The 23,650-nt window shown below is 37.6% G+C and overlaps 2 protein-coding genes and 1 non-coding gene across 3 annotated transcripts; 2 read left to right on the top strand and 1 right to left on the bottom strand.

Annotated features, from left to right (window-relative positions):
• The first annotated feature begins 766 nt into the window (after positions 1–766).
• Positions 767–1,936, top strand: LOC127129650 (uncharacterized). The gene is made up of 2 exons (XM_051058799.1): positions 767–1,111; positions 1,214–1,936. The coding sequence occupies exons 1-2, from the start codon at positions 767–769 to the stop codon at positions 1,934–1,936; spliced, it is 1,068 nt and encodes a 355-aa protein (XP_050914756.1).
• Positions 1,937–9,250: 7,314 nt separating this feature from the next.
• On the top strand, positions 9,251–9,357 carry LOC127133487 (small nucleolar RNA R71). Its single transcript, XR_007807458.1, has one exon. It is a non-coding gene; the product is annotated as a small nucleolar RNA R71 (small nucleolar RNA).
• Positions 9,358–20,108: 10,751 nt separating this feature from the next.
• On the bottom strand, positions 20,109–21,404 carry LOC127132522 (putative expansin-A17). The gene is made up of 3 exons (XM_051061482.1): positions 21,273–21,404; positions 20,852–21,173; positions 20,109–20,651 (listed from the first exon to the last, which is right to left on the bottom strand). The coding sequence occupies exons 1-3, from the start codon at positions 21,382–21,384 to the stop codon at positions 20,342–20,344; spliced, it is 744 nt and encodes a 247-aa protein (XP_050917439.1). The 5' UTR covers positions 21,385–21,404; the 3' UTR covers positions 20,109–20,341.
• Between the last annotated feature and the right edge of the window lie 2,246 nt (positions 21,405–23,650).

The following is a 23,650-nucleotide window of genomic DNA, read 5'->3' as shown; positions in this document are numbered from 1 at the left end:
ACATCATCTAATAGATGCTTTGGTTGAACTGAGTCTCAAGATTGAACTCATTTTATTGGGCCTTTAAACAGACTGGAATATTCCTACATAATATTATTATTATTATTATTATTATTATTATTATTATTATTATTATTATTATTATTATGTTAAAATTAATGTGTTGTAACCACCACTATCTTTAGTATGTATTATGAGAGATTTGTAACCATCACATTATAATAATTGTCTTTATTTAGATTTATGGTAGAGTTGTATCATTAAGATTGAGAGAACCAAAGAGTGCTCATCTTGATTACCAACTTATTGTCTCCTATGTCAGTTTCCTTTAAGCCTATATAAAAGTGAGTGTGTGGTGGATTCAATAATATAAGAGTATTAAAATATATATATATATATATATATATATATATATATATATTTTCTTACTCTAAATTCTGCAACAATATAATTTATCATATACCATATCTAGAATACCACCAACAGTCTGGTATCAGAGTTGCAAATCCTTGCAGCTGCAGAAAAAAAAATGGCTTCCACAAGCAACTCTTCTAAAGTTTATAGCAATGTTAAAATTCCTTTGTTTGAAGGAGAAAATTATGATTTTTGGGCTGTTAAAATGGAGACTCTATTCACCTCTTTGGATGTCTTGGAGTTCGTCCAAAACGGGTATTAAGAACCAACACCAACAAAGACTGAAGAATCAAACCAACGACTTGAAGAATTGAAGAAGAAAAAGAAGATCACAGATGCTGGAGTTCTCGGGATGATTCAAAGAGCAGTCTCTATATCCATTTTCCGAAGGATTATGAGAGCAAAAACATCAAAGGAAGCATGGAATATTCTACAACAAGAGTTTGAAGGAGACTCAAAGGTGAGAACTGTGAAACTTCAATCTCTTAAGAGAGACTATGAAAATGAAAGAATGAAAGATAATGAGAGTTTGAATGAATACTTTAATAGACTATCTGAATTGGTGAATCAAATGAAGTCACATGGAGATACAATAGATGATCGCATAATTATTGATAAAATTCTGATTAGTTTGATAGAAAAATTTGATCCTATGATGGCTATTATAGAAGAAACTAAGGACCTATCAACTATGTCTGTTCAAGGGTTGATGAGGTCTTTGAGGTCATAGGAACAAAGGTTATTACGACACTCTGAAAAATCAGTTGAGAGTGCCTTTCAATCTAAACTCAACATTCAGCCCAACAATGGTGAAAATAATCCCCCAATACAAAATAGAGGTGAGTCTTCTAGAGGTGGCAGATTTGAAAGAGGCTTGGGTAGAGGAAGAAACTCACGAGGAAGAGGCGCGAATGGCGGAAGATGGCATGAAGGAGAATCAAATAAATGGTGCAAAATCTATAAGAGTAACACTCACAACGAGAATGATTGCTGGAACAAGGGCAAACCACAATCTCACAATTACAAGAGATTCAGGCATATTCAAAAGGATTGTCATTTTGTCAATCAACAACATGCTTCATTTGTAGAAGGAGAAAATGATGAAGGTAATTTGTTCTTTGCTTGTCAAAAAGCATTTCAAGAAGATAAAAATGTGTGGTATTTGGATAGCGGTTGTAGCAACCATATGACCGGAAAGAAAGAAGATTTTATAAACATTGATTCTTCATTTGGCTCAAAAGTTGAATTGGGAAATGGAGAACATGTTGAAGTAAAAGGAAAAGGCAGCATCGGAGTTACAACAAAGCAAGGAAGCAAAGTCATTAATGACACTCTTTATGTGCCAGAGTTGGATGAGAACTTGCTAAGCATTGGACAACTTTTGGAGCATGGCTATTCTCTAAATTTTGAGAATCGTGAGTGCATAATTTTTGATTCAAAGAGAAGAAATGTTGTTGTTGTAAAAATGACCAGTAATAGAAGCTTTCCACTTTCTCTTAATTATGAAAAAAATTCAGCATGATGGCTAGAGAAGAAAATGACTCTTGTTTATGGCACAAGAGACTTGGGCATTGAACTACAATAGTCTCAAGTTGCTTTATCAAAAGAAGATGGTGTACGGGCTTCCAATAATTGAAGAAAAATCTGGTGTGTGTGAAGGATGTATGCTTGGCAAACACCACCGCCAACCATTTCCAAAGGAAGGAGTATGGAGAGCCAAACAAGGGTTGGAACTTGTACACACAGATGTGTGTGGTCCTATGAAAACTTTGTCTCATGGAAAAAATAGGTATTTTATATTGTTTATTGATGATTTTACCCACATGACATGGGTATATTTTATGAGACAAAAATCTGATGTTTTTGTAATTTTTAAGAAGTTTAAAGCTTTTGTTGAGAAACAAAGTGGTAGGTTTATAAAAATGTTGAGAAGTGACAGGGGAAGGAGTACACCTCGAGTGAATTTCACAAATTTTGTGAAGATGAAGGTGTTGAAAGACAACTCACTATTGGCTATACACCTCAGAAAAACGGTGTATCTAAAAGAAAGAACCAAACCGTGATGGATATGGCGAAGTCTATGCTACTTGAGAAAGGTTTGCCTAATTCCTTTTGGCATGAGGTTGTTAATACTGCTATGTATTTGCTGAATAGATGTCCAACAAAGGCTGTATGGAATAAGACTCCATTTGAAGCTTGGAGTGGAAGAATACCTTCAGTTAACCACCTTAAAGTTTTTGTGTGTGTTTGCTATGCTCAAATTCCTAAACAAAAGAGGACAAAGCTGGAAGAAACAAGTGAAATATGTGTCTTTATTGGCTATAGTTCCATGTCAAAGGGCTATAGACTTTACAATTTGAAGACAAACAAGGTGATCATTAGCCAAAATGTTGTATTTGATGAGAAGGCTTCTTGGAATTGGGAAGAAGACAAAATGAAGGAGAAAACAGTCCCTATAATTTCATTACAACAAAATCCAGCAACTGAAAATGAGCAATCAACCCCATGTACACCAAGTTCTTCATCCTCTCCAAATGAAAGTAGTGCGAGTGCGAGAAATAAATGAAAGTAGTGCGAGTGCGAGAAATAAATGAAAGTAGTGCGAGTGCGAGAAATAAATGAAAGTAGTGCGAGTGCGAGAAATAAATGAAAGTAGTGCGAGTGTGAGAAATAAATGAAAGTAGTGCGAGTGCGAGAAATAAATCAAAGTAGTGCGAGTGCGAGAAATAAATGAAAGTAAAGACAGTGCGGGAAATAAATAAAGTAAAGACAGTGCGGGAAAGTAAAGTAGATAAAGGTAAAGCAATAAAAACCTGCTCCAATCGGAGGGTTGAATAAAGTGCGAAATGGAAATGAAAATGGCGGCAGGATTAACTTCCTTCCAAAGTGCTCCAAACTCGATTACAGACTCGATCACAAACTTAATTACACAATTGTGGTAACACCCCAATGCGAAGCGATTACCACTTTTAAAATATTGAATATATGCCTAAGTGAAACTAAGTTTGCTCTAAGTTTGGATGATTAAACAAATGAAAACGAGTCTGTATTTATAGGGAAGGAAAATAATGGAAATGACAAGGATGCCCTTCCGTTTGAAATTGGGAGGGAAAAGTTTTCTTCTTGTGGCGCCCGCCACAACACCATGGCGTCCGCCATAAGAGCAAAGTGTGACGCCCAAATGGAGATAGTGGGAGACGTGGTAGTTGAGGGAAGTTGAGCTGTGACACGTCATGGCTGGACCCATGGCGCCAACCACAGTGGGAGCCACAAGTGCAAAATGCTGAATTTTAGTCTTTTTAGCTCATTTTCACTCCTTTTCTCGATCGGGGCTCTGATTAGACTGAAAACCTGAAAACAAAGAGAAATATAGTAATAACATAACAAAATAATAATAAAACAACTAAAATGCATGCGAAATCGGAGTCGAAAATACGGTGAATTTCAGTGTCATCAAATTCTCCCACACTTAAACCCTTGCTTGTCCTCAAGCAAAACACTAAGAAGTTCATAGAAGAAAAACTGATGTCAACGAGTGATTCGGGCTAAAAAAGTTTCTAAGTTCAAGTCGGGATACAATGATAGGTACTAACTGAGTGAACTAAGGGTATCATGATGACACTTATCCGCTAACACGGACATAAACTCCATTCCTATATTAACCAACCCATATTATCCCACAATACCTAGGCCTGCCTCTTCATCTCTTTTTGTGTCCTTTTCATTCAGGCGCAATCACATTAAGCCCGTTATCCGTACATGCTTCATAGCAGAGTGACCTGTTAGTGATTATGATCCAAACATGGGGTTCCTGGCACATAAGTTTGTGTAAACCCTTTTTATTTGACCCAACTGCAGTTGTGGGGGATCGGATCGTAATCCGCCCTACCGAGTTCAGCGCCAGATACCTCTGAACCAACTAACAACGGGTGAGTTTTTCTTTTTCTTTTTCTTTTGTAGCAAATTTTTACAACTTTTTGGTTTAAATGACTTTGTGAGGGTCACCTATACCGGAGTTGCCTTTTCTTTTCTTTTATTTATTTCACTGGATCATTCACTTATGTTCATCGGTCCCCTATGTAGAGGATGCGTAGGCCGGAGCTGACTGCTGGAATAAACTACTGAGGACTATACTGAAATGATGATTAAGGCCATGGTATCTGGGGTTTCGGGAGTGATTCTTATATTCATGAAGTCTATGGTGCTAAAAAAATACTGATGTTTCAAAAAGTTCTCCCTAGTCACCACATCCTTACTCAAACCCGTCTTAAAACCCAAAAACTTTTAGAATAACACCGTTTTCTTTTGCAAAATTTTTTTGGTAGGGCTAAAGGAATGGGGAGATTAGACTGTACTAAAGATACACTATACTGGTGACTCATCAGACTCATGCATTATCTAAAACACTCAAACTAAAAGCAAAATGAAGCAAAGTGAACGACTAAAAAGCAATAAAAATAAACAGTTTAACTAAAAACAGCAAAGAAAAATAAAAAGCGATAAAATCTCCTCCCACACTTAAATCGAACATTGTCCCCAATGTTTCGAAATAAGATAAGGGGAGAGTAACCTGACATCCTACTGCTGACCACTGGTACCTTCGCCATCCTGAGGTGGACGACGGGTTCGGCTACGACGACGGTCTCTCTGATCCATCCTGGCCTGTAAGGCATCCTGAGAAGTCCTCACCTCTCCAAGGTTGCTTAAAATGGAACCCTGAGTGGCCTCTATCAGTGCAGAATGTTGACGGTGGTAGTGCTGCTGACGGGATTGCTCATTTGTGATCGTAAGCAGGGACTGTACAACAGTCTCATAGGATCGATCCGTCCTCCGCTGTGATTCTTGCATGAAGCTCATGTTGTCCGCCAATTGTTGCTGAATGGTAGAGAGTAGGTCATCACACCTTTGCTCTCTAGCCATGTGGTCGCGCCACATCTCCTCTGTAATATAGAAGCCAGGAGCAGAACCTGCAAAAGAAGAAGATGGTGCGGTGTTTGGTGGTGAAGGGTGATGGGGGGACACATGAGGTACGAGAAATTGATCTCTCCGATCAAACTCTTCATCAATGTCGTGTCCCTCCTCATCAGGAACATTAGGAGGAAGTGGACCCAAAACGGGTGGAGCATCTAAAACATAGGTCCAATTCCTTTCATTACGTACATTAGTACGTCTAGTGCACGGTAAGACAACAGATGGGATAACTATACCATGAATCATAAGCACATAACCTCCCTCTCTTCTCACATCGTTAAATAACTTCTTCTTCCGATGGTAGTCAAGATCAGGGGCTATGATATCAACAGCTAGGTAATTAATAAAGTCTGCATACCATGGTACGTTACTTACAGCTAAGGATTTTTGGAAGTGCTCATGAGGGCCTAGGCTATCGTCTTCAATGGCTTCTAGTTTAGCTATCAGTCTATCATAGGCAAAATCATCATTTATGGGTACGAAGTCTGGTTTTAGGTGTTCTAGCCTAGAAAGGTGATCAGCTACTACATTTTCAGTGCCTTTTTTATCTCTTATATCTAAATCAAACTCTTTGTAGTAACAGAATCCATCGGAGTAGCTTGGGCTTGGCATCTTTTTTACTTAATAGGTAATGAATGGCAGCATGATCGGTGTAAACTATAATTTTGGCTCCTACTAGATAAGATCTAAATTTGTCTATAGCGAAAACTACAGCTAGTAGTTCCTTTTCAGTTGTTGCGTAGTTAAGTTGGGCGGCGTCTAGGGTTCTGCTGGCATAATAAATTACATGTAATTTTTTATCTTTCCTTTGTCCTAGAACGGCTCCAACGGCATAATCACTAGCGTCGCACATTATCTTGAAAGGTTCTGACCAATCAGGGGGTTGCATAATAGGTGCTGATATTAATGCTTGCTTTAAAAGATTAAATGCTTCATTATATTTTCCGTCGAAAATGAATTCAACATCTTTCATTAAAAGGCCAGTTAAAGGTTTGGTTATTTTAGAGAAGTCCTTGATAAAACGCCGGTAGAAACCAGCGTGTCCAAGGAAGCTTCGGACTTCTCTGATAGTTTTGGGTGGTTTTAGATTCTCTATAACTTCTATCTTAGCTCTATCTACCTCTATACCTTTTTCGGAAACTATATGTCCTAAAACAATTCCTTCCGTCACCATGAAATGACACTTTTCCCAATTTAGAACGAGGTTCACCTCCACGCATCTCTCCAGGATTTTCTCAAGGTTAGCAAGACAATTTTTGAAATCGAATCCGCAAACCGAGAAATCATCCATAAATACTTCCATGATACCATCTAGGTAATCTGCAAAGATTGACATCATGCGACGTTGGGAAGTAGCTGGGGCGTTACAGAGGCCGAATGACATTCGTCTGTAGGCAAAAGTTCCATAAGGGCATGTAAAGGTAGTTTTTTCTTGATCTTCAGGGTGGATAGGTATTTGGAAGAATCCAGAGTATCCATCTAGATAGCAGAAGTAAAAGTGTCTGGCTAGACGTTCCAACATCTGGTCTATAAATGGTAAAGGGAAATGATCCTTCCTGGTTGCTATATTTAATTTTCTGTAGTCTATACACATCCTCCATCCTCCTTCCATCCGTTTTGCTACATGTTCGCCTTTATCGTTTTGTACGACTGTGATGCCTCCCTTTTTAGGTACTACATGCACAGGGCTCACCCACTTACTATCCGAGATCTGGTAGATTATACCTGCCTCAAGTAACTTAAGAACTTCTTTTTTAACAACATCACTCATTATAGGTTTTATTCTTCTCTGATGTTCTCTGGAGGGCTTTGAATCTTCTTCGAGCAAAATCCGATGCATGCATACGGATGGGCTTATACCTTTCAGGTCAGAGATATTATATCCTAAGGCTGAGGGATATCTTCGTAAAACATCTAAAAGTTGGTATGTTTCCTCTTGGCTCAAGGTAGCACTGACTATAACTGGACGATTCATCTCTTCATCGAGGAACTCATATCTCAGGTTCTTAGGCAGTTCCTTAAGTTCTAAGGTTGGTTTCTTAGGGCATGGCATAGGATCTGGGGTAAGGGATAAACATTCGTAAAGGTTATCATCGATGTAGGGTTTCCTAAAGTCATCATCTTCCAGTATGAGAGTTGATGGCAACTTATTTGTTTTTATGATTTCTTCTCGTTCTAATTCCCTAACGCATTCATCAATGATATCTATGGCATAACATGCGTCTCCCAACACAGGTGCCATAAGAAATTTTGAAAGTATAAATTCTATTTTCTCGTCACCTACCTCAAAGGTCAACTTTCCTCTCTTGACATCTATTATGGCTCTTGCAGTTGATAAGAATGGTCTACCTAGAAGGATTGGTATATCATTGTCCTCTTTGATGTCCATGACAACAAAATCAGTAGGGATAAATAACTGACCAATCCTAACAGGGACATTTTCTAAAATGCCTATCGGATATTTAACAGATCTATCGGCTAACTGAAGTGACATCTTAGTAGGCTGTAATTCTCCTAAGTTTAACCTCTCACAAACTGCTAGAGGCATTAAGCTCACACTAGCTCCTAAGTCTAGAAAAGCTTTTTCGATGACATGACTTCCCAAAAGATAAGGAATGGAGAAATTTCCAAGATCTTTATCCTTTTTGGCTAATTTGTTCTCGGAAATAGAATTGCATTCAAAGGGCTTCGGATCGTCTAGTCTACGTTTGTTGGTAAGGATGTCTTTGAGAAACTTTGCATAAGAAGGTATTTGGGTGATGGCTTCTGTGAAAGGGATTTCTACGTGAAGTTTTTCTATAACCTTAATAAATTTCTGATGCTGGTTATCGATCTGGGTTTGTTTGAGTCTTTGCGGATATGGTATCGGTGGTTTATATGGCGGGGGTGGTACATAAGTTTTATCTTTAGGTTCTTCTCCTTTTTCTTGACTTTCCTGGTTTTCAGATTCCACTGGTTCTTTTACTTCGTCAGTGAGTTCGGTATATTCCTTAGATATGTTGGGTTCACTCAATCTTGGGTTTGGTGGCTCATCATAAGCGTTCCCACTTCGTAGGATAATGGCATTGGCTTGCCCTCTCGGATTCTGTTGAGGTTGTCCAGGGAACTATCCTCCAGGTGTAGTCTGGGGGGCTTGGTTTAAAGCTACCTGAGAGATCTGGGTTTCAAGCATCTTGGTGTGAGTAACTATTTGGTCAACCTTGGTTCCTAACTGGGTAATCAATTCATTAACGTGAATTTTCTGGTTCATGAACTCTTTGTTTTGTTGGGTTTGAGCAGTGATAAAATTTTCCATAATTTTCTCAAGGCTCGGCTTTGGTGGCACAGGTTGCATAGGTTGATTTGATCTTGGGGCTTGTAACCTGGTTGTCTCAGAGGTGCATTATTTTGGATTGGGTTATTGTTCTTATAGGAGAAGTTCGGGTGATTCCTCCATCCAGGGTTATAGGTATTCGAATATGGGTTCCCTTGGATGTAGTTCACTTGCTCAGAGTGGGTTTCGTTTAATAGACTGCATTCTGCAGATTGGTGTCCTTTGGTTCCATATATCTTACAATCCGACAAAACTGCGGCTGCAGTATTCGGGTTTATGCACATACGCTCGACCTTGAGGGCTAATGCGTCCATTTTAGCTTGCATCATGTCTATAGAGCTTAACTCATGTACTCCTCCTTGGACTTCCTTCTTCTCAACTGTCGCTCGTTCGACTCCCCATGATTGAGGGTTTTGAGCCATATCTTCGATGAGGGCACTAGCTTCAGGATAACGTTTGTTCATCAGTGCACCGCCTGCGGCAACGTCGATGGTCATCTTAGTGTTATAGTGAAGTCCATTAAAGAAGATCTGAATGATTAACCAATTTTCTAAACCATGATGTGGGCATGCTCTTAACAACTCTTTATATCTCTCTCAAGCTTCGAACAACGATTTTCCATGGTTATGGGTAAATCTAGTTATATGGTTTCGAAGAACGGCGATCTTACTTGGGGGAAAGTATCTAGCAAGGAATACTCTTCTAAGGTTATCCCAAGTCGTAATGGAATTGGGTGGAAGGGAATCTAACCATGATAGGGCTTTATCTCTGAGGGAAAAAGGGAATAATCTTAAACGTATTGCCTCAGGATAAGCTCCATTGGTTTTAAAAGTGTCTGCTAATTGGAGAAAGGTTTTTAAATGTTGGTTTGGGTTCTCAGTAGCGAGACCTGCGAATTGTCTCTGTTGCACTAGTTGCAACAAAGAGGGTTTAAGTTCGAAATTATTAGCTGGGACGGTTGGGTTTACTATACTAGAACTAGGTTCTTCGTTGGATGGTTGGGCGAAGTCCTTAAGAGGTCTATGATTTTGATCTTCGGCCATAGCTCTCCTAATTCTATGGAAAAATAAACGTGCGCGAGCGTAACGTTCAGGTTCCGCCAGAGGGTATACTAAGCTTCCGGTGCTGCGAGTTCTTCGCATTGACCGGCAGGTAATAACCTAAGTCTAAACGATATAACAACAGAGTACGAAATTTGACGAAATTGGTTCCTGGCAACGGCGCCAAAAACTTGATGTGTGCTTTTCGCAAGTATACGAACGCGTCAGAGTAATATAAAAGATTGTCGAATCCACAGAGACCAAGTGTCAATCTATCGTTATCTATTGTTATGGTGTTTATCTAAGGTAATCAAAATAGGGGTTTTTAGAGTGTGCAATGAAAAGTAAAGTATTAAATTAAATTCAATTAATAAAGACAGGCTCGAATGTAATTCACATAATCAATTAATAATCCAAGTACTTGCTAATAGAACTACTTATGGGCAGTGTTTCCTACTTTGAAAAGAACCAATTTAACAGGAACTGTCGCTTTCGCGTATTCAGAACCGAGTTGTACTCCCTAATCAAACACTCTTATTGTCACTTATAAAAAGGCGCGCATTGCGTTAGAGTAGTAAACCTATTTTTAAGAAATATAGTATCTTGACTAAGTTGAAAAGTATTTTAACCTGGACTTCTTAACCAAAAGAGGTTCTCACGAACCAGACTCTAAACTTATAAACGCGTCCGAAAATAGTTTTAAAATCACTTTTCTTCTTAAGTTAAAAACTCCTAATGAACTAAACAAAGCGCTTTCGTTGTATTTGAAATAGTTAAAAACAACTAAGTTTAAAAAGACGTTGGACAACTTTCGGTCTTACCCAACGGAAATTAAGTGCGGGAAAACTTAAGTTGAAAGTTAAAATAACCCTTAAGTGTTTCTACGAACAATTGTACGGATTATCGGTTCAATTACGGTCCTTACATTCTAACCTTATAGATTTAGTTAGACATGGTAAAGTAAAGGTGCATTTTAATTTAAATAAAAATAGTGCGAGTGCGGAAAGTAAATAAAAGTAGTGCGAGTGCGGAAAATAAATGAAAGTAGTGCGAGTGCGAGAAATAAATGAAAGTAGTGCGCGTGCGAGAAATAAATGAAAGTAGTGCGAGTGCGAGAAATAAATGAAAGTAGTGCGAGTGCAAGAAATAAATGAAAGTAAAGACAATGCGGGAAATAAATAAAGTAAAGACAGTGCGAGAAAGTAAAGTAGATAAAGGTAAATCAATAAAAACCTGCTCCAATCGGAGGGTTGAATAAAGTGCGAAACGGAAATGAAAATGGCGGCAGGATTAACTTCCTTCCGAAGTGCTCCAAACTCGATTACAGACTCGATCACAAACTTAATTACACAATTGTGGTAACACCCCAATGCGAAGCGGTTACCACTTTTAAAATACTGAATATATGCCTAAGTGAAACTAAGTTTGCTCTAAGTTTGGATGATTAAACAAATGAAAACGAGTCTATATTTATAAGCAAGGAAAATAATGGAAATGACAAGGATGCCCTTCCGTTTGAAATTGGGAGGGAAAAGTTTTCTTCTTGTGGCGCCCGCCACAACACCATGGCGCCCGCCATAAGAGCAAAGTATGGCGCCCAAATGGAGATAGTGGGAGACGTGGCAGTTGAGGGAAGTTGAGCTGTGACACGTCATGGCTGGACCCATGGCGCCAACCACAGTGGGAGCCACAAGTGCAAAATGCTGAATTTTAGTCTTTTTAGCTCATTTTCACTCCTTTTCTCGATCGGGGCTCTGATTAGACTGAAAACCTGAAAACAAAGAGAAATATAGTAATAACATAACAAAATAATAATAAAACAACTAAAATGCATGCGAAATCGGAGTCGAAAATACGGTGAATTTCAGTGTCATCAAATTCTCCCACACTTAAACCCTTGCTTGTCCTCAAGCAAAACACTAAGAAGTTCATAGAAGAAAAACTGGTGTCAACGAGTGATTCGGGCTAAAAAAGTTTCTAAGTTCAAGTCGGGATACAGTGATAGGTACTAACTGAGTGAACTAAGGGTATCATGATGACACTTATCCACTAACACGGACATAAACTCCATTCCTATATTAACCAACCCATATTATCCCACAATACCTAGGCCTGCCTCTTCATCTCTTTTTGTGTCCTTTTCATTCAGGCGCAATCACATTAAGCCCGTTATCCGTACATGCTTCATAGCAGAGTGACCTGTTAGTGATTATGATCCAAACATGGGGTTCCTGGCACATAAGTTTGTGTAAACCCTTTTTATTTGACCCAACTGCAGTTGTGGGGGATCGGATCGTAATCCGCCCTACCGAGTTCAGCGCCAGCCACAGTGAGAGCCACAAGTGCAAAATGCTGAATTTTAGTCTTTTTAGCTCATTTTCACTCCTTTTCTCGATCGGGGCTCTGATTAGACTAAAAACCTGAAAACAAAGAGAAACATAGTAATAACATAACAAAATAATAATAAAATAACTAAAATTCATGCGAAATCGGAGTCGAAAATATGGTGAATTTCAGTGTCATCAGAACCAGAAAATTTTGATGAAGCAATCAAAGAAGATGTTTGGAGGAATGCGATGCAAGAAGAAATAAATGCAATTGAAAAGAACAAAACATGGCAGCTAGTTGAAAAGCCAAATGACAAAGAAACTATTGGAGTAAAGTGGGTGTACAAATTGAAACATAATCCAGATGTTTCAATCCAAAGAGCCAAGGCTAGGTTAGTAGTCAAAGGCTATGCACAATAACCTGGAATTGACTATAGTGAGACTTTTGCTCCGGTTGCACATTTGGGCACCGTGAGAACAATCATTGCGTTAGCAGCTCAAAAAGGTTGGAATTTGTACCAACTTGATATGAAGTCAGCTTTCTTGAATGGAGAATTAAAAGAAGAGGTGTATGTGCAACAACCTCAAGGCTTTGTGACTAAAGGCCAGGAGGAAAAAGTTTACAAGTTGAAGAAAATTCTCTATAGGTTGAAACAAGCCCCTAGAGCATGGTATAGTAAAATTGACAACTACTTCATTCAATACGAATTTCAAAGAAGTCAAAATGAGCCTACCTTGTATGTGAAGCATCAAGGTAAAGATGATATCCTTCTTGTTGCCCTTTATGTTGATGATTTGGTGTATATGGGTAACAACAAGAAAATCATTGAAAATTTTAAAATAGAAATGATGAAAAAATATGAGATGAGTGAAGGTAAGAGCTGGAAATCCGGAAACGTGAAGCAACGGTACAAGGGATCATAAAACTGCACCAATACACTCATCAACCCTTCGTCCACCTGAGTAGTCAGAAGAGGAAGAAGCTTCCCAAAACGAGCCTTGAAACCCAAAGGATCTAATACATAGGATGTCAGATTCCTTAATTCTTTCAAATCTGGCTGTCTGAAGCTGTACTTCTTTGTATTCCTTCTTTGTCTTTCCATGTCTGAAAATTTTGCAAATAAACCCCTTAAGTTCCTTGAAAATTTTCCTCATTATTGATGATATGAATGCAAATGAGTGCATGAATGCATGAATGCAACAATCACACTCAAGGATCAAGCAAAGCACACCAAACAAAGGTCATGGGATGGATCATGTTATCCTTAATCTCAATCATCCATTTTGGTGGATTATGGTTTACACCTTATCAACACCCAAGTTCCATTGATATTAAGGATACATGAACGGATCAACCATGAATCATGGGTTTGTTGTAAGTCACGAGCATGGAGTTTAGGTTAAGAACCACCCCAAAGGGAATGCACTAGGGTTTAAACCTGCCAAACATGTTCTACAAGAGGTTCCCATAATGATCATCCCATCTTTCGGATATTATCGGAGAAACGACTACTCGTATTCCAAAAATATTCTCAATAGAGACTCTTATAAGTGTAGTATCGCGTAACAATCGTATCAAATCTTACCCTTGAACGACTTTCGCACTACATCCTAAGAATAGGCCAAGATGGGCTGGGTAAACTAAGGTCCTTGGCTTCTAAGGTTTATATTGGAAAGAGTAATGTCTAACCACAACTTACTTGTGTGACATTATTGATCCCAACATGACCTCCACCAAGTGAATGGACTTACAAGTCAACTTGCTAAGGAATAACTCCACACAAGTCAACAAGACTACGCCATTCTCCTATCCTAGGTGCACTCGAGTCCGGGTATAGAACTCATCTCACAAAGATCACCAAGCATACAAGGAATTAATATCAAGCAAATCAATCATTACACATAATACAATAATCCCAAATTGCACAAAAATATGTCACAAGATAATACAATACAACAAATATGAAAAGTTGGCAAAACCCACTAGGAAAATGTCCCCAGCAGAGTCGCCACTTTTCTGTAGCGGGGTATTCGTTACCATTAGAGATATTGACTAAATTCAAGGTAAATCATACAAGTCGAGTCGCCACCGCACTTCTATTTATCCAAAGGAATGGTTAGAAAGCGAACAAAAACCTAATAGTTTTAACAAAAACTAGTAAAAGAAACAGAGATCTGGGTAAGGGGGTTGGTTATGCAATGGGAAGGTGTTAGGCACCCAAAACATCCTAGGTACTCCTAGGGAGCCCTTTTCACACTTGTTGCAAAGGTTGTTGTTTTTTATGAAAATTTTGTTTGTGCAAACATGATTGAAGAGATGAGAGGAGAATATACAAGTTTATTTACATTTTGTGTTTGGATGGATAAACCCATTGCCTACGTACCATCTTAAAAAGATTAGGATCAAAACCTCGTAGTTCGGGGTAAAAATCTCAAAACAAGTTGGTGAATTGATTGGTCTAAAAGCCTTAAGGTCTTTTGTTATCAAAGGGAGAAAACTCAACCAAACCACAAATCCACCATGTGAGGATAGCTTCAACATGCTAGTGAGGGGTTAACCCTATAATAAGCATGGAAGACTCATTGTCCATCACTAACGATATAGGTGAGTATTACATCTACCACAAAGATAACTCAAACCTAATAACTAAAGGTTATGGAAAATTTGATTAAGAAGGTGGCCATTGGAACCACAAAAAGAAATTTGAATGGGTTATATTTACCAATTAGAAGTATATACAAAAATGGTCAAAGTTGACTTAAAGGTTCAATTCAAAATAAGTGTTATGAAAAGACAGTTTGAAAATCAAAAGCATAAGGCTTAGGTTTCTAATGTTTAAAAACAATGGTTAAATGTTTGCACAAAGAGTTTTGGCTTGGGTTAGAGTGGAGAGAAGAAGAAGAAAGGCTAAGTCCTAAGTAAAACAAAAAGAGAAGGGATGAAGAATCAAAACCACAATGGAGTTCCTCTCTTGAGATCATATAGATGATCCAAGTAGCTCCCATCCTTTGGAATAAGCAACCACAAAGCATAAGCAATCAAACAAGCCTCTTAAGAGCTCCTTGATGTATCTTGTATCTTCCACTTGGATGAACATGGCAATGGTCCTCCAATTAAGCTCAAATGGAAACTCCTAGCACAAAAGCACACACATCAAAAGTTCCATGAAGTAAAATAAGAATGGACAAGAGTGAGTTTAGAGATTTGGTCCTTTTAACCCATCTTCATCATTAAGGTCCATTTACTCCAATTTTGTATAAGGAAGGCCCTAGAATCTAAGTCCAATTCTCCATTTCTTTGCATAGGGGAAGTCCTAGAAACTAAGTCCATTTCTTTGCATTTGGGTCACAACAATCAAAACAAAACACAAGCACAATAATATATACACAATTATATGCTCAAGTGAGCAAAAGGCAAATGGCATTTAACATAAACATGTGCTCAAGTGAGCAAAGAGAAAAGCAAATGGATAATATGTGCAAGAATAGTAAATTGCATAAAAGTAAATTGCATAAAGTAAATGTTAATTGTCAATAGTTAGTGTTAGTAGTTAGTGTGCCATAAGGCAAATTTAGCGCTATATTAAGCAATCGTAATTGGACTTATGTAGAAGTCACAACTATCTGAGGTCGGTCAATAATAATGTAGGCAACAACACAAGTTAGAAGTCTTGATTAGAGAACCAAGTTCCAACAACTTGCCATGCCAAAAAGAAAATGAGGATTGATCTTGTATTGGTTTAAGTCTTTTGCATGATTTAGAAGACAACCTATCCTTAATGCAAAGTCATTCACTTGATCAATTGATCAAGATGAATTAGATTTGAATCAAGGAAGATTAAATCTCCCTAACCAATGCTAACTTATCAACCTTCAACTCATTGATCAAGAAGAAAAGAAGTAGAAGAAGAAGAAGGAGAAGATGGATAAGAGAAATGGAAATGGCAAAATTAAAGTGCATTAAATGAAATACAATGTACCAATCCTCATATGTTGACCAATAACATTGAAAGCCAAGGTCAAACAATCAAAAACAGAAGTGAGATGAAGATTGGGAAACAAGAAATGAATAAAATATTTTTGACATTTTTTAATATTTAAAATTAAACTTGAATTAAAATAAAAGAAAAGGTCAAACTTCAAAATTACTTCAAGTCAACCTTGAAAGGTCCAAGTAATTTATCCTAAGTTCAACAAGGTCAAACAAAGTTTGACAAAAAATTTCAGCATTTTTAAAAGTCAGAAACTATTTTTAATCAATTAAAAATGAATAAAAATAACCTAATTGAACTAAAATCTCAAATAAATCTCAAATCAATTTAAAAATTGATGAGAATATTTTTCATAGATCCATCATCATTCAAATAGGCTATGAAAATACTTTTGTATTTTTTGAATATCAAAAACTATTTAAAATGAATTAAAAATAACCAGAAAAGAGAAAAATCACAAAAAATATCAAATGACAAAATAAAAATATTAAAAATCAGAAATAGAAACTAGAATTTATTTGAGAAATAATGCAATTGGTCCCATAATTTTTGGATTAAAAATGAAAGAGATATTGATTTTTGAAAATAATTGGAATTAAAGAAATTAAAACCAGAAAATAGAAAATGCAAAAAACGAGAGCCCTTGGATCTGAGCTCATTAATTGAGCTGGCAGATCCAAGGATCCAGAGGCGCGCGCTCATGGAACACCAAAGTCAATGAATCACATGGAATCCAGTTGAAAGTCATAATAAGCAATGGTCAGGATTCGATCTGGGAAACACATCCAACGACCAGAATTCAAACTGGCAACAGGCGGCCACCGGAGCCACCTTCTTCTCCGATGAGCCTCCAGATTTCGGCCAAGTTTGCAGGTTTTCAAACCTTAATGAAAATGCACGATCCTTATACCAAAATGAAGCTGGGGTGATGTACATCACCCCTGTAACCTTGAATCACACTCAAGATTCCTATCAAAGGAGAAATCTGAGGTGGAAGATTCGGGTATGCAAAATGCAGATCAAGGAAAAGCAAAATTGAAGCTACCACTAGCTTGCCTCTCAAGTGAGGACTTCAGAAAACATTATGGCCAAGCAAATAGATCCATGGATGAAGAGATTCGAAGAAAATACCAGTTGAAGTGTAAGCTTGATTTCTGGAGAATTGGACTTGATTCTTTGCTTGCTTTACCAAAACATAAGTTCAATGAGATGAATGATGAAGGTTTAGAAGCATTAGATCTAAGAATTCGACCAGATGAAGTTGAATTTTAGATCTGAAAAATTTGAGAAAAAATGAAGTTGCTTCTTTAGTGATGGCTATGGAGAGAATTCTGCAGCATTTCAGGTTGAATCAGGTGTGTGAAATGAATGGAATGAGGTCTCTATTTATAGAGGAAGTGACAAGGAAAATGTGATCAATCCGTGTGCATGGCATGTGGAGCTTCATTGCATGGGCTTGCATGATCATGCACAAGGCCCAAAAACAATGCCAAATGAATTCTGAGCATCAGCCAAATGAAATTGGACGTGTGACTTGCAAGGCAATTGCTTATGTACCAAGATTTCAAGTGAATTCCTCATTTGTACCTAAACATTCATCTCTTCGAAAGTCCCAATTAAAAAATCCAAACATGATCATGTGAGTAGTGGTTGGAAAGGTCTTGATGTAAGGAACAATTGTTATGTTGGGAAAAATCCATTTGAAGTGTGGAAATTTATGAAATTTGAGTTTAAAGTGCAAGGTGCAAAACATGTCAATGCAAGGTTTCCAAATTTGGCCAACTTTCAAGCCCTTCTGTTTTGATGATGCAAGACTCAAATGGAAACATCTCCAACATCAAAGTTGCAGATAGTTTCAAGACAATCAAAATGGACTTAAATTTTGCATCATTTGGATTTTTGATGAAAGAGTTATGGGCACTTGAAGTTGGACTTCTTTGACTTTTAATGCATTTGGTCAAAAAGGACCTATAATGTCTTGCATTATCACATGTATTTACTTTGATATTTTGAAATTTTGTTCAACATAACAATTTAAGTATACATCGTAATCTTTCCAATGCATTTGATCCCACCTCAAAATCATAAAAAATGAATGAGTTATGTCCTTGGGAAGTTGACCCATAATTAGGGTTTCAGTCAAAATGACCTATAATGTATTGGAATGGTAGATGGCCTTACAAGCTTCAAATCAATTTTTGATGAACATGAAAGTTGTTCATATTGTCCTTAAGAACATTTTTTATTTTGGAACCATCTCCATTTTACAAACACATAAAAAGTTAGGTCTCAGTGCATTTCAAAATAGTTAGATGAATTGACTGATCAACTTCTCAAGTCCATGATTCATATCTTGAGGAATTGATGATTGAGGACACTCAAATAAGTTCAAATATGCATGAAATGAAGAGTTAAAGAACTTCCCTTGATTGTATTTGATCATGGGCTGAGGTTGCTTTAAGAGCAAGGCATTGTGGTGCACAGATGAATTAGGGTTTCCTTGAAGAACAAGACCTCAAACCCTTTGACTTGCTTTGATCAAAATGATGAATTGAGATACTAGGGAGGCATATTTGATGGATGAGAGCTTTGGGGACCATTACCATGCTTGTTATCATCTCTTCTTGACCATGTCTTTGTACCAATGATCTTCTTGAAGCTTTTAACTTTGTGATTGCTCAAGCTACAAACACAAGATGTTAGTGACATATTTTTGTACTTTTGGTTAGTAAACAAAATAAGAAAAGCAATAATATACAATTCAAGCATGCTTGGTGATCTCAAACCCACTCACAGAAGGTCCCACCCAAAGGCAAAGGGAACCAAGATGCTAATGATCCTTGAGGCAATGTAAGTGCAATGTTATGATGCCATGAGGGATCTTGGGACAAAATTGGGGTCTTACAATCCCTTTAGTGGTGAATGAAAAATTAAAGAAGGAAGATGGTGGAAGATTAGTAGATGCAAGCATGTATAGAAGTTTGGTTGGAAGTTTGTTTTATCTTACAGCTTCAAGGCCCAATTTAATGTTTACTGCTAGTTTACTCTCAAGATTCATGAGTAAACCAAGTCATTTACATGTCGGGGCAGCAAAAAGAGTTCTAAGGTATGGGAACCATGGAGCATGGAATCAGATTCGAGAAGAACTCTAAACTTGAAGCTAAAGGCTATTGTGATAGTGATTGGGCCGGAAGTGTTGATGATATGAAGAGCACTTCAGGTTATGTATTCAACCTTGGTTCAGGTGTGATCTCTTGGTGCTCAAAGAAGCAAGATACTGTGGCACAATCTTCAGCTGAAGCTGAGTATTTAACAGCTGGTTTGGCTACACAACAATCACTTTGGTTGAGAAGAATATTAGAAGATATTGGAGAGAAACAAGAGGGAAGTCTACAACTTCATTGTGACAACAAATCAATTATTGCCATGGCAAAGAATCCTGTTTTTCATAGTCGGACCAGACACATTAACATAAAGCATCATTTCATTCGAAGTGTGATTGAAGAAGGAGATATGCAGTTAGCTTTCTACAGTTCACAAGAGCAGCTTGCAAACATTTTTACTAAAGCAATACCTAGAGGAAAATTTCAGCAACTTAGAGAAGCAATAGGAGTTAAAGATCAACACATTAAGGGGGAGTGTTAAAATTAATGTGTTGTAACCACCACTATTTTTAGTATGTATTATGAGAGAATTGTAACAATCACATTATAATAATTATCTTTATTTAAATTTATGATAGAGTTGTATCATTAAGATTGAGAGAACCAAAGAGTCCTCATCTTGATTACCAACTTATTGTCTCCTATGTCAGTTTCTTTTAAACCTATATAAAAGTGAGTGTGTGGTGGATTTAATAATATAAGAGTATTAAAAAAAAAATTTACTCTAAATTCTGCAATAATATAATTTATCATATACCACCTCTAGAATACAACCAACATATTATTATTATTATTATTATTATTATTATTATTATTATTATTATTATTATTATTATTATTATTATTATTAAAGAAAAATGAAACCAATGTTGATACATGAATGACTGAGATAAAATGTAGAATATAATTTTTATAACACACATACACATTATTATACCAAAGTTGACAGGCTTCATTGCAAATACTAAAACATAGTGCTGAGCCACAACCACTTGGAATAATTCCTTACAGAAAATCACCACAGCATACTATATAACAACGTTTACATAAATAAATAGAAGAATGTACTATTATTGACTCATATTTCATATCATATATCTGAATAGTATTTTGTTGAGAATCAAAACTGAACATTACTTTTGAAAGACTGTCCAAATCTCCAATTGGAAGGTGCAACGTTTATAGCTGTACGAGTCTTTCCATTCTTGAGTTGAACTCTAAATGATAAACTCTGACCATTGAGATAACTTAGACTCTGCCAATTAGCACCCCAATTCATTGACATTGATTCCCATGTATTCTTTTTTGACCCTTTTATCCAAACTTTTGATATCTCTCCACCTCCACCTATGTTGCTTATAAGCACCAGCTCAAAATAGTCTCTTCCATTTATAGTAAATCTTATGTTTCCACTTCTTCTGCACCCAACTCTACACAAACACGATAAAAAACTTCCATAATGTACATGTTTATAGATTTAATTGATATATCACCATAAAAAACATGGACATGACATTCACAGTGACACGTTATGATGATGTTAGACACTGACATATGTCTGACACCAGACACGTCTTTGATAAGAAGTTGTGCTACAAATTAATGAAAAGTTTGAACAAATTAAACATACCTTCTATGCAAAACGGGAACAATTCCAGCTCTATACTTGGCTATAGTCTGAAAGGCGGGTTGAGACATGTCAAAGTGTGGTCTTGGGGGATTACACCAACCACCATTGTCATTAGGGAGTGCCAAGTTTGGTGGACAAAAGTTTGTGGCAGTAATAGTAATGGAAGTGCCTCTGAGACACCATTGAGGAACTTTTCTTGCGTCACAAACTATCTGATAGCAACCACCGCATGATTTGCCATCATTAAACAAAGCAGTACTCAACGCAGCTGTTTTTATTCCATATCCATCTATGTTCAGATTTCCATAGCCACATGCACCACCTACAAAAGTCAATCAAAACAAAGTTATTATTATATATTCATTATGATAAAGATGAGGAACAAGAAGTTGAAATATACCCATTGTTCCAGAGGCATCACTTCCACCATAGAAAGTTGCATGAGCTTGTTGCCAAACAGCAGATTCTACTCTGAGTTCTGAAGTGACTAAATTCATCAGCAATATAACAACACAGATAATGAATTTTTCCATCCTCTTAATTTCTTGACAAGTTGAAGAAAGAATTGTTTGATTTTTGTTACTAAAGATGACAGACTCTCAGAGAATTTATAGGTGCAGTTAGGGGGTTTAGCCCATAGAAAAAACCAACTGAAATTCAATAAACTATTGGAAAAATAAGTGTTGACCAAAAATTTATTCGCATATTGTAAATAAAATATTAAATCTATAACATGCATTTGTGTTGGAATAAATTTAAATGTGTATGGGGGAGTTCAAAAGTTTATTCTCTTGGGTAATCAAACTATCCTAGGGACCTGATAGTATTCATTACTGCATTTAATTACTTGTCCTTTCTTGTCTGGCCTTATCTCTATATAAGGACCAGACCTCTTTGTAAAACATTAAGACATTTGAATATAAGTGAAGATTGTAGAGAAAAGTCTGTTTCTCCTCCCTCCGTCTAAAACCTTATATTTTCTGTCTTCAAATTGGTATCAGAGCTCATGGCGAGCCTGACCAGTCAAATGCCGTTGCCACGGCTGACGAAGTCCAATTATGAGAATTGGAGCATCCAGATGAAAGCGTTGCTGGGCTCATTGGATGCGTGGGAAGTCACCAATGATGGCTTTGAAGATCCAGGTAACACAACAGGTCTCAATGCCGCCCAGACGAAGGCGTTGAAAGAGACGCGGTCGAAAGACAAAACAGCATTATACATGCTGTTCAGAGCAGTGGACGAATCAGCATTCGAAAAGATTGCTGGTTCAACCACGTCGAAGGGGGCCTGGGACACTTTAGAGAAAGCGTACAGAGGAGCAGACAGAGTGAAGCAAGTTAGATTGCAAACTCTTCGAGGGGAGATGGAGAGGATGAAGATGAAGAAGACAGAGTCCGTAGCGGACTATATTACGCGCGTGCAGACAGTGGCGAATCAGATGAGTCGAAATGGAGAGGCAATGACAGAGGGCCGAATTGTCGAAAAGATTCTAAGATCTTTAACGGACAAGTTCGAAAACATTGTATGCGCTATAGAGGAAGCAAAGGATCTTTCGACAATCACTGTCGAAGAGGTTGCTGGGTCGCTCGAAGCACATGAGCAGCGAAAAATGAAAAAGAAAGAAGAGGCAATCGAAGAGGCAGATTCGAGCAGAGATGAAAAGGCACTCTTCTCTCAAAACTGGAGAGGGAGAGGACGTGGTCATGGAGGACGTGATGGCGGTCGAAGCTACCAAAACTATAGTTTCGACAGAGGACAATCTAGCCAACAAAACTGGCATGGTAGAGGTCGAAATCAAAGAGGTGGAAGAAAAAATTACAACAGTATCGAATGCTATAAGTGCAACAAACAGGGGCATTACGCGAAGGATTGCAATTCCTACAGTTGCCACAACTGTGGAAAGATGGGACATCTTGCAAGAGACTGTCGATCGAGGAGGAGAGTTGAAGAAACGTCTAACTTTGCCCTAGAATCAGAATCGAACTCGGGACCTCCTGCACCCAAATCGAATGAAGGATTCTTGTTAATGGCGCAGAAGGAAGAAGATGCAGAGAGTGACACAATGTGGTACCTCGACTCAGGTGCAAGCAATCACATGTGTGGTCACAAACACCTGTTCAAAGAATTAAAAACTGTCGAAGATGGACACGTCTCATTTGGAGATGCCTCGAAGGTGAAGGTCGAAGGAAAAGGAACTATATGTTTCTTACAGAAAAAAGGTGTAGTAGGATCAATCGAAGGAGTCTACTATGTACCAAATCTCAAAGCAAATATCTTGAGTTTGGGACAACTAACAGAGAAGGGGTATTCGATACTCATGGAGGATCGAAACCTGCAGCTGAAGGACAAGACAGGACGTCTAGTTGCCTTAGTCGAAATTGGGAAGAATCGAATGTATAAGCTGAACCTGAAGAGCATTCGAGAGAAATGCTTGCATGTTAATGTCAAAGACCAAGCATCCCTATGGCACTTGCGTTTTGGACACTTACATCAGGCTGGACTAAGAAGACTGTCGAAGAAGAATATGGTGCATGGACTACCAGACGTGGAGTTCGATGAAAAATTCTGTGAAGACTGTGTTTTTGGCAAGCAAACCAGAACATCCTTTCAAAAGAAGGCAGAATATCAGGCAAAGCAAACTCTGGAACTAATCCACACTGACATATGTGGACCAATCACTCCAGAATCATTCAGTGGCAAGAAATACTTCATTTCTTTCATCGATGACTATTCGAGAAAGACTTGGGTGTATTTTCTGAAGGAGAAGTCTGAAGCATTCGAGACATTTAGAAAGTTTAA

The sequence above is a fragment of the Lathyrus oleraceus genome, chromosome 3 (genome assembly GCF_024323335.1).
Source record: "Lathyrus oleraceus cultivar Zhongwan6 chromosome 3, CAAS_Psat_ZW6_1.0, whole genome shotgun sequence".
Classification (NCBI taxonomy): Eukaryota; Viridiplantae; Streptophyta; class Magnoliopsida; order Fabales; family Fabaceae; genus Lathyrus; species Lathyrus oleraceus.
The sequence above is the reverse complement of the archived record's forward strand: the minus strand, read 5'-3'. Positions and strand labels throughout refer to the sequence as shown.